Source organism: Bombina bombina, chromosome 4 (genome assembly GCF_027579735.1).
Source record: "Bombina bombina isolate aBomBom1 chromosome 4, aBomBom1.pri, whole genome shotgun sequence".
Classification (NCBI taxonomy): domain Eukaryota; kingdom Metazoa; phylum Chordata; class Amphibia; order Anura; family Bombinatoridae; genus Bombina; species Bombina bombina.
This window is the reverse complement of record NC_069502.1, coordinates 852,696,623-852,709,365: the sequence shown is the minus strand read 5'-3', so window position 1 is coordinate 852,709,365 and position 12,743 is coordinate 852,696,623. Positions and strand designations below refer to the sequence as shown.

At 41.7% G+C, this 12,743-nt stretch overlaps 1 protein-coding gene across 1 annotated transcript in view; it reads left to right on the top strand.

Moving 5' to 3' along the window:
* Positions 1-348: 348 nt before the first annotated feature.
* The window catches only part of LOC128657289 (gastrula zinc finger protein XlCGF17.1-like), a 73,295-nt gene continuing 60,900 nt past the window's right edge, over positions 349-12,743 (top strand). Inside the window, exons 1-3 of the mRNA XM_053711575.1 lie at positions 349-440; positions 718-822; positions 11,762-11,875. Of these exons, the coding sequence (XP_053567550.1) occupies positions 398-440; positions 718-822; positions 11,762-11,875 (262 nt within the window). The 5' untranslated portion in view covers positions 349-397. The remainder of the gene's footprint in view (positions 441-717; positions 823-11,761; positions 11,876-12,743) is intronic.

Here is a 12,743-nt window from a genome sequence, read left to right as displayed (position 1 = left end):
TTAAGGGGTTAAGTGTATGGAGATTACTTAGGAGCAGAAATCTGTATTTAAGCAGGAGATATTTTGTCCCTCTCTGGCATCTTTTCTTCTTTTGAAAGCACCAAAGGCGACTTCCATTGTCCCCAATATACTTGTTCCTATGAATTATTCCATTGTCCCCTACACTCCATAATACAAGGTAATTAAAGGTAATGCGGTTGTAATTGCTGAACACCTATCTGTTTTATGGTTATTAATCAGTTTCCTTGAAAAATTAAGAGACAAAATATGTTAAACATGTCTGGGAATAATAAATCTGTGTACAACAAAGTAATTTCCTGCTGTAATTACAGGGCGTTCAGAGGAAAACCCGGGCACTGGGCTATTAAATGTGAAGGAGGAGGATGAGAAAGATGACATGAATGGTCATCAGACTGAAATTAATTGCTCCCTCCCTGCCGGTGAGTAGTAATATGTGAGAGTCTGCCGGGGCTGTATACACAGTTACTTACTGATCTCCCTTGTAGTTTACTGTCTGGTTTATAAGCGCAGATAACAAAATGTCCCTTGTTTAGTTCATGTTGTAGTTTTATACCGATAAATAGTGGAGTATAGCCCAGAATAAAGGCCTTAAACAAAAAAGTAGAAGAATTGAGGGAAGGTATCTGTGATTTTAGTGCTATTGTCTGTCTGGGAAATACACAAACTGTTTTATGGTAAAGTTATATATTTGTACAGATGAAGATAACCCTGATATAGTGAAAGTGGAGATAACAGAAGATATGTGTGTGAGTCGTCAACTGGAAGCCCCGGATGAGGAAACCAGTGACAATATCAGCCCAGGTGAGTGGTTTACACGTGTGTTGTGTCTGAGGGATGCGAGTTTTATAGTTGAGTTTACGTGTGTGTGGTTTCTTTGTGAGGGATAATCCAAATGAAAAATGTTCAGAGCACGTTTTATAAAACATTATTTTATTATGATAGCACACAAAACATAGCAACGTTTCAGCCTGTACGCCTTTAATCAAACGTGATTAGAGCATACAGTCCAGAAACGTCCTTATGTTTTGTGTGCTATCATATTAGAACATTTTAAGGGAGGTGATGTGAACATTTTTCATTTAGATTATGATTGGCAGCTTTGCAGAGGCTCCAGTTTACAGTGGCACCTGACTTCTAATAATCCCCAAAACCTACTTTTTCTTATTAATAAATATAAAGTAATCACTGCTGCCTATTTTATCTGTTTCTCTTAGTCCAAACTTTTGAAGGAGATTGTTTTGAAATAGTGTTGATCCAGTGCTTGATTTCCTATGTAAGCTGCCATATTGGTCCAGGCGCCATCCTTTCAGTCATGAAGACGAAGAAGAGTTTTCTTGGTCCCTAATTCAAGGATATCAATCTGGGGAACCATAATACACTCCCTATCTAGGTAGTTTTTGTCTGACAAGAGTCAGGGAATCTAGTCTTTCAGTCCGCTCCTTGGCCTTCAGTGGTTCAGTACATGGAGGTAACTGGACTGATCGTAGCAGCATTGAACTTCATCCCATTTACTTGGTTTCTTCTCAGACTGCTGCGATTTATCATGCTTAGATTATGGAGCGGAGATTGGGACGATTTGTCTCCTCTAATATTAAATATTGGAACAGGAGACAAGGGATCCTCTTCAATGTTGATAGACCCGGGATCATCTCTCCCAGGGGACTTGTTTTTGCAGACCGTCTGGGAGGATTGTGACAGCAGACCCAAGCCCTCTACGCTGGGATACAGTTTGGGGTTCCCTAAGGGATTAGGGTGTTTGGTATCTGACAGAGTCTGCTCTTCCTTTAACCATTTTGGATGAGAGAGCGATTTTCCATGCTCTTCTGGCCTGGTTCTAGTTAGCCTCAGTCCAGTTTATCGGTTCCAGTTGGAACATATCTTCAGTGGTTTACCTTAACCATCAAGAGGGAACGAGAGGGATTCCTTAGCGCTGTCAGAGGTATCCAAGATAGTCCATTCCTGCTGTCTGTCGACGTTCCTCCTCCCAGGGGTGGACTGGGAGACAGACTTCCTGAGCAGGCAGACTTCTTGTCCGGGAGTATAGACACTCCATCCGGAAGGTTTTCCCAGCTTGATTCTAAGATGGGGTCAGCCGAAATTAGTTCTCGTGGTATCTTGTCAGCATGACGGGTCACGAGGTACAGTTTGCGGTCAGGGGATCCTCAGGAGGTAGTGATAACCGCCCTGGTGGTACCATAGGCCTTTAGTTTTGCATACCTTTTTTCCTTCGTTTGACCTTCTTCCTCGGGTTATTGTTCGAGTCAATCAAGAAAGGGGCTCGGTGATCTTCATTGCAGATCTAGTGGACATGTTGTCTCTTCCACCTTGGAGACTTCAGTTGAGAAAGAACCTTTTACTTCAAGGACCTTTCTTTCATCGAGATCTAGCTTCTCTGAAGCTGACTGATTGGAGATTGAAAACTCAATCGGGTCCAAGCGGATATTTCAGAATTGGTCATAGAGACCATGATCCAGACTCGTTATCCTGTGACTAGAAAAATTCTTTTTAGTGGTATTGATCCAAGGGCTACTCTTGGAGTAGAGTTTGGGATCCTGGAATTTTATTCTTTCTCCAAGAAGGTTTGGAGAAGTTTGTTGGCGAGTTCCCTTAAGGGTTAAATCTCGGCCTTATAATACACAAACCTCTGGCAGATGTTCCAGATGTACAATTTTTTTTGTCAGGCCTTAGTCAGAATCATGCCTGTGTTGAAACCAGCTTCAAACCAGTTACTCCTCCATGGAGTCTTTATTTAGTTCCAAAGGTTCTTCTGGGGGTTCCAATTGAACCTATGCCTTCTTTAGATATTAAGTTATTATATCGAAGGTTTTATTTCTTGTTGTTATTCCTTACGCTTGTAGAGTGTCAGAACTTTCGACTTTTCAGTGAGAGTCTCTTTATCTTATTTTCCATTCAGATAAGGTAGTTTTTCCGTACTAAATTAGGACTTCTTCCTAAGGTTGTTTCTGATCGGAACATTAATCAGGAGATTGTTGTTCCTTCCTTGTGTCCTATTCCTTCTCAGAGGGAAAGACTTCTGCACAATTTGGACGTGGTCCGTGCTTTAAAGTTTTACCTGCAGGCGACTAAGGACTTTCGTCAGTCTTCTTTGTTTGTGGTTTTCTCAGGAAAACGCAAGGGACAGAAAGCTACGGCTACTTTTCTTTCTTTTTGGCTGATGAGTATCATACGTTTTGCATATGAGACTACTGGACAGCAGCATCCCGAGAGAGTTACAGCTCATTCCACGAGGGCTGTTGCTTCCTCATGGGTGTTCAAAAATGAAGCTTCTGTAGAACAGATTTGCAAGGCTGCAGCCTGGTCCTCTCTTCACACTTTTTCAAAGTTTTACAAATTTGACACTTTTGCCTCGGCTGAGGCTGTTTATGGGAGAAAGGTTCTTTAAGCAGTGGTGCCTTTCGTTTAGGTTCCCTGTCTTGTCCCTCCTGTATCATCTGTGTACTCTAGCTTGGGTATTGAATCCCATTAGTAATTAAGATGATCCGTGGACTCATCGTGTCATAAAAAAGAAAATAAAATTTATGCTTACCTGATGATAAATTTATTTCTTTTTTGACCCGATGAGTCCACGGCCCGCCCTGTTTTTATAAGACAGGTTGTTGGTTATTATAAACTTCAGACACCTCTGCACCTTGGCTTTTCCTTTCTTCCTTTAACTTTGGTCGAATGACTGGAGTGGGAGGGAAGGAAGAAGTTATTTAACAGCTTTTCTGTGGTGCTCTTTGCCTCCTCCTGCTGACCAGGAGGTGAATATCCCATTAGTAATTAAGATGATCCGTGGACTCATTGTGTCAAAAAAGAAATAAATTTATAAGGTAAGCATAAATTTTCTTTTTTATTAATAAGAAAAAGTAGGTTTCAGCAATTTTCATCAGGTGTTTAATGTCCCTTTAAGTGCTGTTGCTGAGTATGTGTGAAGGATACATTACAGCTGAGTGTGCATGTATGTTTAGTCTGAGGGATACAGGTTACAGTAGAGTTTGCATGTATATTGTGTCTGAGATTCTTGGGTCACAGAGAAGTGTGCATATTAAGGGCTTGATTACGTGGATCGCACATTTTTCCCAAGCTACTAAACAGGCAAAATTGCCAGTTTGCGGGCGAGCAATAAATAACCATCCATTACAAGTCTTTGGTTATTGCTACTGCAAGCTTGCGGTAGCAGTTAGCGTTTATAAAATTAACCAGATGTGTATTTTATTAAAAAATTAATATTGTAGCATTTTTATTTTTTAATGAAATAACTGCACTAGGCTTTTTCTTTTTTATGACACAATGAGTCCACGGATCATCTTGATTACTAATGGGATATTCACCTCCTGGTCAGCAGGAGGCGGCAAAGGGCACCACAGCAAAGCTGTATATATAGCTCCTCCCTTCCCTCCCACCCCAGTCATTCTCTTTGCCTACGTTAGTGATAGGAAGTGGTAAAGTGAGGTGTTAAACTCTTGATTGAAGAATCTAATCTATTATTTTTAAAGTAGTACAAGATTGTGCTGCTTTGTCCTAGGGTGTAGCCATAGTCCATATCAGTCTCTTCAGTAGAGCATTGGTGGCTTTAGAGCAATGAGAACTTGTTGGACTTAATTCTCACTGTGCCTCCCATACATTTATGCTGCCCTAATCCTGATAGCCTAAGCAAGATTTATCAGGCTTTATCATTTTTCCACAGGGCTATGTGAGGGAGAGGACTTCTCAATCCTGCTGAGCTGCCCTGCTGTCAGGCAGATTTTAAAGGTAAGTGCTGACTTTTTCTTCTGGGTCTGGGGCATCTCAGAGGAAGTGGAGCACTTTATTTTCAAAAAGGGACATAACTCCTATTTCTATAGGGGGGGACCCTGTGACAGCAAGTGATAAGCAGGCACTGGGCTAAGGGCTTAATCTCTATAGCTGAGTATAGAAGGACTCAGTAGGAGGGGATTGTGTTTGGTGACAAGTTCAGTTAGTTTCACATATTTGGGCTAAGATGCTACCTATCAAGCGGTAGCACTATTTTGAACTAGAGCCTCAGTTACTCCCAGTGGCTATTTTTAAACACTAATGATAATGGCGACCGGGAGATCGATAGTGGTGACACCCACGATGGAGGGAGCTTGTTTAGCGCTGATTTGAGAGCGCACACTACTGTTTTAAGTACACTGTTAGTGGCGACTGGCAGAGTAATTGTTATCACGCCCACGGGGGGCGGAGCTATGTTTGGCGCCGTTTTGGACTGCGCACTTCCTATTTTACTTCCTCAGGAAGGGACCAAGAGGTCCTGTTAGGTGTCTCTTGGTTTTATGTTTGTGATGCCAATGGGTTTTATAAAAATTGATTTTCTGAACCTACTCCTCTTTTTAAGTGCATGCTGTTTAGGAGTTATTGACAAAAATCAAGATATGCCATAAATTTTCTCCTAATGTGTCCCAAAGAATTTATAGCCCACATGCAGTGCCCTGCGCTTCTACTCCACCTGGAGTTACCTTGCATTTCATGCATTGTCTGATTTTTCCACACTGTAGGGAAAAATACAAAAAGGAAATGTATCTTGGAAGAGGAGGATACTTGGGTAGTATCTGAGAGGGAATTCTCAGACTCAGATGGGGTAATACCTCATCTGATACTGAGGTTGTTTTCCTTCAGTTTTTGCTTGAATACCTCCAATTATAACTTGTAGAGGTTTTAGCTTCCTTGGACGACTCCGTTAATTCCGGAGTAGTCGATCCTAAAGATTCCAATAAATTATACTAAAGGGTTGTGGTTCTTCCTTTTAGTCTAGTCACTGCTCCCAGAATTTTCACAAAGGTTCTGGGATCGCTGTTGGCGGTGCTTCGGTTACGGGGCATTGGAATGGCGTCCTATCTGGATGATATTCTAGTCCAGGCCCCGTCATTTCAACAAGCAAGATCTCACGTGGACATGGTACTATCCTTCCTGCGATTTCACGGGTGGAAGGTAAATTAGGAAAAGAGTTCCCTAGTCCCAAATACAAGGGTAACTTCCTTGGGGACCATAATAGATTCCCAATTAATGAAGATTTTTCTGACAGATGTCAGGGAATCAAAGATAATCTATACTTCTCTAGTACTTCAGTCCACTCGACCATCAGTGGCTCAGTGCATGGAGGTAATCGGGTTGATGGTGGCAGCTATGGACATCATCCCATTTGCTCGGTTCCATTTCAGACCTTTGCAGTCAAGCATGCTCAGGCAATGAAACGGAGACTATACCAGTTTGTCTCCTCAAATACTACTGGAGCAGGAGACGAGGGATTCTCTTCAATGGTGGTTGTCTCTGGATCATCTCTCCAGGGGATCATGCTTCCGCAGACCATCCTGGGTGATCGTGACAAGACGCCAGCCTTCTAGGGGGGGCTTCCTAAAGGCTCAGGGAGTTTTTCCTATAAACATTCTGGAGCTGAGAGTGATCTTCAATGCTCTTCTGGCCTGGCCCCAGTTAGCCTCGGTCCAGTTATCAGGTTCCAGTCGGACAACATAACTTCAGTGGCTTACATCAATCACCAGGGAGGAACGAGGAGTTCCTTAGCGATGACAGAGGTAACCAAAATAATTCAGTGGGCGGAGGCCCATTCTTGCTGCCTGTCGGCGATCCTCATCCCAGGGGTGGACACTGGGAGGCGGACTTTCTGAGCAGACAGGCTTTTCATTTGGGGGAGTGGGAACTCCATCCGGAAGTGTTTTCCAGCGTGATTCTCAAGTGGGGTCAGCTGGAATTAGATCTCATGGCATCTCGACAGAATGCCAAGCTCCCAAGATACTTTAGTGGTCCAGGGACCCCCAGGCGGAAATGATAGATGCCTTGGCGGTTCCTTGGACATTCAGTCTAGCATACCTATTTCCTCCGTTTGCTCTTCTGTCTCGAGTCATTGCTCGAATCAAGCAGGAGAAGGCATCAGTGATCCTAATGCACCGGCCTGGTCTTGCAGGATTTGGTAGGAAGATCTGGTGGACATGTCATCTCTGCCACCTTGGAAACTTTCATTGAGGAAGGACCTTCTAATTCAAGGGCCCTTCCTTCACCCAAATCTAGTTTCTCTGAAGCTGACTGCTTGGAGATTGAATGCTTAATTTTATCAAAGTGGGGTTTTTCTTTTTTTTTTTTTTTTTTTTAAAGTTTTTATTGAGGTTGTGCGAAAACAATACAACATATATGAAGCATCATATCCTTCAATAAGCATAAATGGTACTTTCAGTTTAGCAACTTTTGCGCAGATACAAGAAAAAAAAATTAAATTCTCCAAATGAATACTCTTGTAGAAAGAAACAAACAAACATTGGAACCTCTTTTTCTTTTCATAAGCTAATATTAGCAGTTTGAGTGGTCACATTAGGACCTATAAGCGTAGAGTAGTTTAGTAGTTGGTTTTTAAATGGTAGCAATAGTGAAAATATCATTTTGCGATATAACTAGCATTGTAAAGTATGTAAGTATATTGGGCTAGAAACCCAAGCAATCTTGTTACGCTAGGCATAGAAGACAGGGTCAACTTTACATTATGCTGCAAGGGTTATTAGTAAAAAAATACTATAGTTGGGATGCGGCACAGGAAAGATAGGCCGCGTAGTTAGCCCTCCTACAAGAGGAGGTTTATTATGGAGAGGGGGGGGGGGGAGGTGGTAAAGGGAATATAATAAATAAAATATATGGCTTAGGAACTAAGAGGCTCATTATGGGTTAGGGGAGGGCAGTCAAATAGATGTGGTAATGTAGTAAATACTAAGTAGGCAGGTTTTAGCGTTACAGGGCAACATGGTCATACATAAAATCTCATGAGCATGTGGAAAAATAAGAGTGGACTGGTGACATATTAGGTTAGTGGTGTATCTGGTATACTAGAGCCTAGTTCTAAACTTTACAGACCCAACAAGGTGCATGTAGCTCATTCAAGATATAATGTACAGTAAGATATTGAATAATAACAGCCGGGCAGGACCAGCCCACGCCCATAATAGGCATAGAAAACTATATGTCACCACAAAGCAATGGCCACCACACCATGCCCAGAATACTGTAAATTATGCTTCACATCAATAGCTCAGAATAACTAATATTATTAAGTGGGCACAGGGTCTGTACAGATATGTAGGAGAGCGTTGGGTAGAATACCTAGTAAAAACACAGTCTGCATGAATAGGTGTTAATAATGGAGCATTATCATTAAGGGAAAAGGGCCTAGGAAAGTATATGCTGTATAGCAACTGTACTGCTGGACATTGTGCGTGTTAGGGAGCTGCCTCGGCCGCAGGCAGCGCCTTTGCTGTAGAGGAATAAGCCGCAGCAGGCATAGTAGTAGAAAATAGGCCACATTCTAGCAGAGAGAAGCATAGTGTTAGAATTGCACTAAACACTACAACTAGAACTTGTTGCACATGCACAATAACTTTCTGTATATCAGAATATGAAAAAACTCCCAAAAATACAGTTGAATACTTAGTTACTGCAGATCAGCTATTAATGGGTATTAAGCTGCAGAAAGATTCTAAGAAATTGCAAACAGGTGCCTAGCACCTATGAGCTAGATGTATTAGAACAAACATATAACTAGGAATTGAGTTTTAACTTTAGAACATTGCATATATAACCAGTCTAATATGAACATAGATATTGTACCAAAATAAAGTATATACGGGATAGTAGAACTAATTTGTAGGAGTGCATAGTGTCCATATACATTTTAATTATCTCTAGATAGCTATACATGTCACATAATGTCAAAAACTGAGCCACCCTGCCACGTGAACATGGGCCCTATGTCCCACGGCAGGGTAAAATATAACATTAGGCATAAAAGCATATTTAACAATCGGAGAGACTTTGATCTTGATGTGCCTTAACATAAAAATAGGCTCCAACTAATAAAGCAGGCAAATCACATATATAAATATAAGTTAGTTCTGGCCATAAAGCCCAAAATGCAAGGCAGATCGTCTTGATGGAGTCAGAGTTTAATTATAAGATACTGTTTTTAAGGTAGTCACCACCCGTGTTTGTGCAGAGAATGTACTTAACTGAAGGCTCCTGTAATGGCGGGTGACATATCCATTATGTGCCCGGTGGCTGCATTTACACAACCAGCCCTCAGCCGATGCCAGATTTGAGGCGAGGTGGCATATTAAGTGTCAGTGGTAAAGCGTTGCGTCTCCAACCAGGAATATTCCCACACTGTGTATGTGTCGCTGTCACATCTAGCTCAACGCTACTATCCCATAGCTGAGGAGAAGAGAACCAAATATGGCTGCCATCCACGGATGCTACGCACCTGATGTTGCAATGTAGGACTGGCATCAGGATTTGGTCTCCCATGTAGCGTGTCTGCTCAAAAGCCGACCTGCAAACCAGATCCGCAGTAGTGTAGCTTCTGACCCTAGTATCGCAGTCCAGCCAGATCTCTCGGCTGTAGTTGCGAGTATCTCTGTGCATTGGGGGATCAACATGGTAGCACAAGACCTCGTGGCTCAGTGCTGTAGCGCAACTGACCTGGAAGGTGGCAGGATCAACAGACTCCATAGCCTGGGCAACATGGCTATCAGCAGGCTGTATGGGTTTGACCTCACCCGCATCTGTGTTAGTGAAACAGTCGTGTAGATCTTGCTCCAATCTATCAAAATGATCCTGTAGGAGCCGTTCCACTGCTAGCCACCAGACATCCCAGGCCCCCATCGTAGATTATCTTCCAGATCTCATAAAGAGCTAAAAATAGTCAACTGAGGGTTCCCAGTGATTCCGATAGTGCTGTGCTTGAGAATGTCCCCTTTTAATATAAAGAAGGTTACTTTAGATACCAATACATATTACTTGTAAGATTTGGGAGCCAAGAGCTCTTCACATATGCGTCTGGTATCCCTGATAGTTGGCTCCGCCCCCCCCCAAAGTGGGGTTTTTCTGAGTCGGTCATTGAGACCATGATCCAGACTCGTAAGCCTGTAACTAGAAAGATTTACTTTAAGATATGTCGTAAATATCTATATTGGTGTGAATCCAAGGGCTACTCATGGAGTAGAGTTAGAATTACTAGAATGTTATCTTTTCTCCAAGAGGGTTTGGAAAAAGGATTATCGACAAGTTTCCTAAATGGGCAAATTTCTGCCTTATCTATGTTACACAATCGTCTGGCAGGTGTTCCAGATGTTCAATCATTTTGTCAGGCCTTGGTCAGGATCAGACCTGTGTTACTCCTCCTTGGAGTTTGAATTTAGTTTTTTTAAAGTTCTTCAAGGGGCTCCGTTTGAGCCTATGTATTCCTTAGATATTAAATTGTTATCTTGGAAAGTTTTATTTCTGATAAGGTAGATTTACGTACTAAGTTAGGATTTCTTCCTAAGGTAGTTTCTACCGGAACATTAATCAGGAGATTGTTATTCCTTCCTTGTGTCCCAATCCTACTTCTCTGAAGAAACGTCTTTTGAACAATTGGGACATGGTTCGTCCCTTAAAGTGTTACCTGCAGGTGACTAAGGATTCTCGTCAGTCTTCGGCATTGTTTGTAGTTTGCTCTTGAAAACGTAAGGGACAGAAAGCTACGGCTACTTTCTTTTTGGCTGAGGAGTATTATCGTTTTGCATATGAGACTGCTGGACAGCAGCATCCGGAGAGAGTTTCGGCTCATTCCACGAGGGCTATTGCTTTCAAGAATGATGCTTCAGTGGAACAGATTTGCAAGGCTGCAATTTAGTCCTCTCTTCACACTTTTTCAAAATTCTACAAGTTTGTCACTTTTGCCTCGGCTGAGGCCGCTTTTGGGAGAAAGGTTCTTCAAGCAGTGGTGCCTTCCGTTTTAGGTTCCCTGTCTTGTCCCTCCCATATCATCTGTGTACTCTATCTTGGGTATTGAATCCCATTAGTAATTAAGATGATCCGTGGACTCATCATGTCATCAAAAAAGTAAAGAAAATTTATGCTTGCCTGATAAATGTATTTATTTTTTGACACGATGAGTCCACGGCCCGCCCTGTTCTTGTAAGACTGATTGTGGGTTATTGTAAACTTCAGACACCTCTGCACCTTGGTTTTTCCTTTCTTTCCTTAACTTCGGTCGAATGACTGGAGTGGGAGGGAAGGGAGGAGCTATTTAACAGCTTTGCTGTGGTGCTCTTTGCCGCCTCCTGCTGACCAAGAGGTGAATATCCCATTAGTAATTAAGATGATCCGTGGACTCATCGTGTCAAAAAAGAAATACATTTATCAGGTAAGCATAAATTTTCTTTTTTGGGGACTAAAGTTGTCGAGAGTGGGATGTAAGAAAAAAAAAAAAGAACAGCACTGAAAAGTGCATTTACATTGCGTCTGTGGGAACGTGTGTTCCCTGTTAATATATATGTATATGCTTATTTACATATATATTTATGTGTTAATACAGTATGTGTATATACAAATAGTAACACATAAGTATATATCTATATAGTTATATATATATATATATATATTTACAATTTGCTGCCATCGCTGTGCGACTTACCCCCTTCGCTACGCTAGTTCTCATTGGAGCCTATGGAAGGGCGTTCTCGTGAGCACTATGCTTCCCAGCATGTGCTGGTATTAGTGGAGCAAAATAAATATTTAACGCTCCACTTGTAATCTGGCCCCAAATATGATAATCTGCTAAATAGTTATCTCATGTGCCCATTGTAACTTCTGGGTCATCACATGATTTTATTTATAATGAGGTAGATGTTGATGCATCCCACAAATACTATACAAATACATGTGTATTCTCACTGTACAGGCCGCATGGATGTGACACCTGCAGAGGGCTCAGCGGTTGAGCACAGAGGAGAACCGTATGTGCTTGATCACGTGAAGACTGAGGGGGATGAAGTTCCTATAAATACGGCTACAGGTGATTAGCGCATATTAGCGGGTCGTGAAACACAATATTTTTCTTTCATGATTACAATTTCTTTCATGTAATTGGCAAGAGTCCATGAGCTAGTGACGTATGGGATATACATTCCTACCAGGAGGGGCAAAGTTTCCCAAACCTCAAAATGCCATTAAATACACCCCCCCCCCACCACACCCACAATTCAGTTTTACAAACTTTGCCTCCCATGGAGGTGGTGAAGTAAGTTTGTGCTAGATTTCTACGTTGATATGCGCTTCGCAGCAGGCTGAAGCCCGGTTTTCCTCTCAGAGTGCAGTGAATGTCAGAGGGATGTGAAGAGAGTATTGCCTATTTGAATACCATGGTCTTCCTCTAGGGGATCTATTTCATAGGTTCTCTGTTATCGGTCGTAGAGATTTCTTCTCCTACCTCCCTTTTCAGATTGACGATATACTCTTATATACCATTACCTCTACTGATTCTCGTTTCAGTACTGGTTTGGCTATCTACTTTATGTAGATGAGTGTCTTTGGGTAAGTAAGTCTTATTTTATTTATGACACTCTCAGCTATGGTTTGGCACTTTATATGTAAAGTTCTAAATATATGTTTTATACTTATATTTGCCATGATTCAGGTCAATCAGTTTATTTTCCTTTCAGACTGTCAGTTTCATTTTTTGGGAAAATGCATATGAATGAAATATTTTTCTTACCTAAATTTTCAATTGACTTTTTTCCTTTAAATTGCGGGCTGTTAGGCTTGCGGATGCAAAAAATGCTAGAATTTATTGCGTCATTTTTGGCGTGAGATTGACGTTTGTCTAACGCCAATGACGTCATTTCCGAAGTGCTGTTTGAAGTTAACAGACAAATATGCAGTAT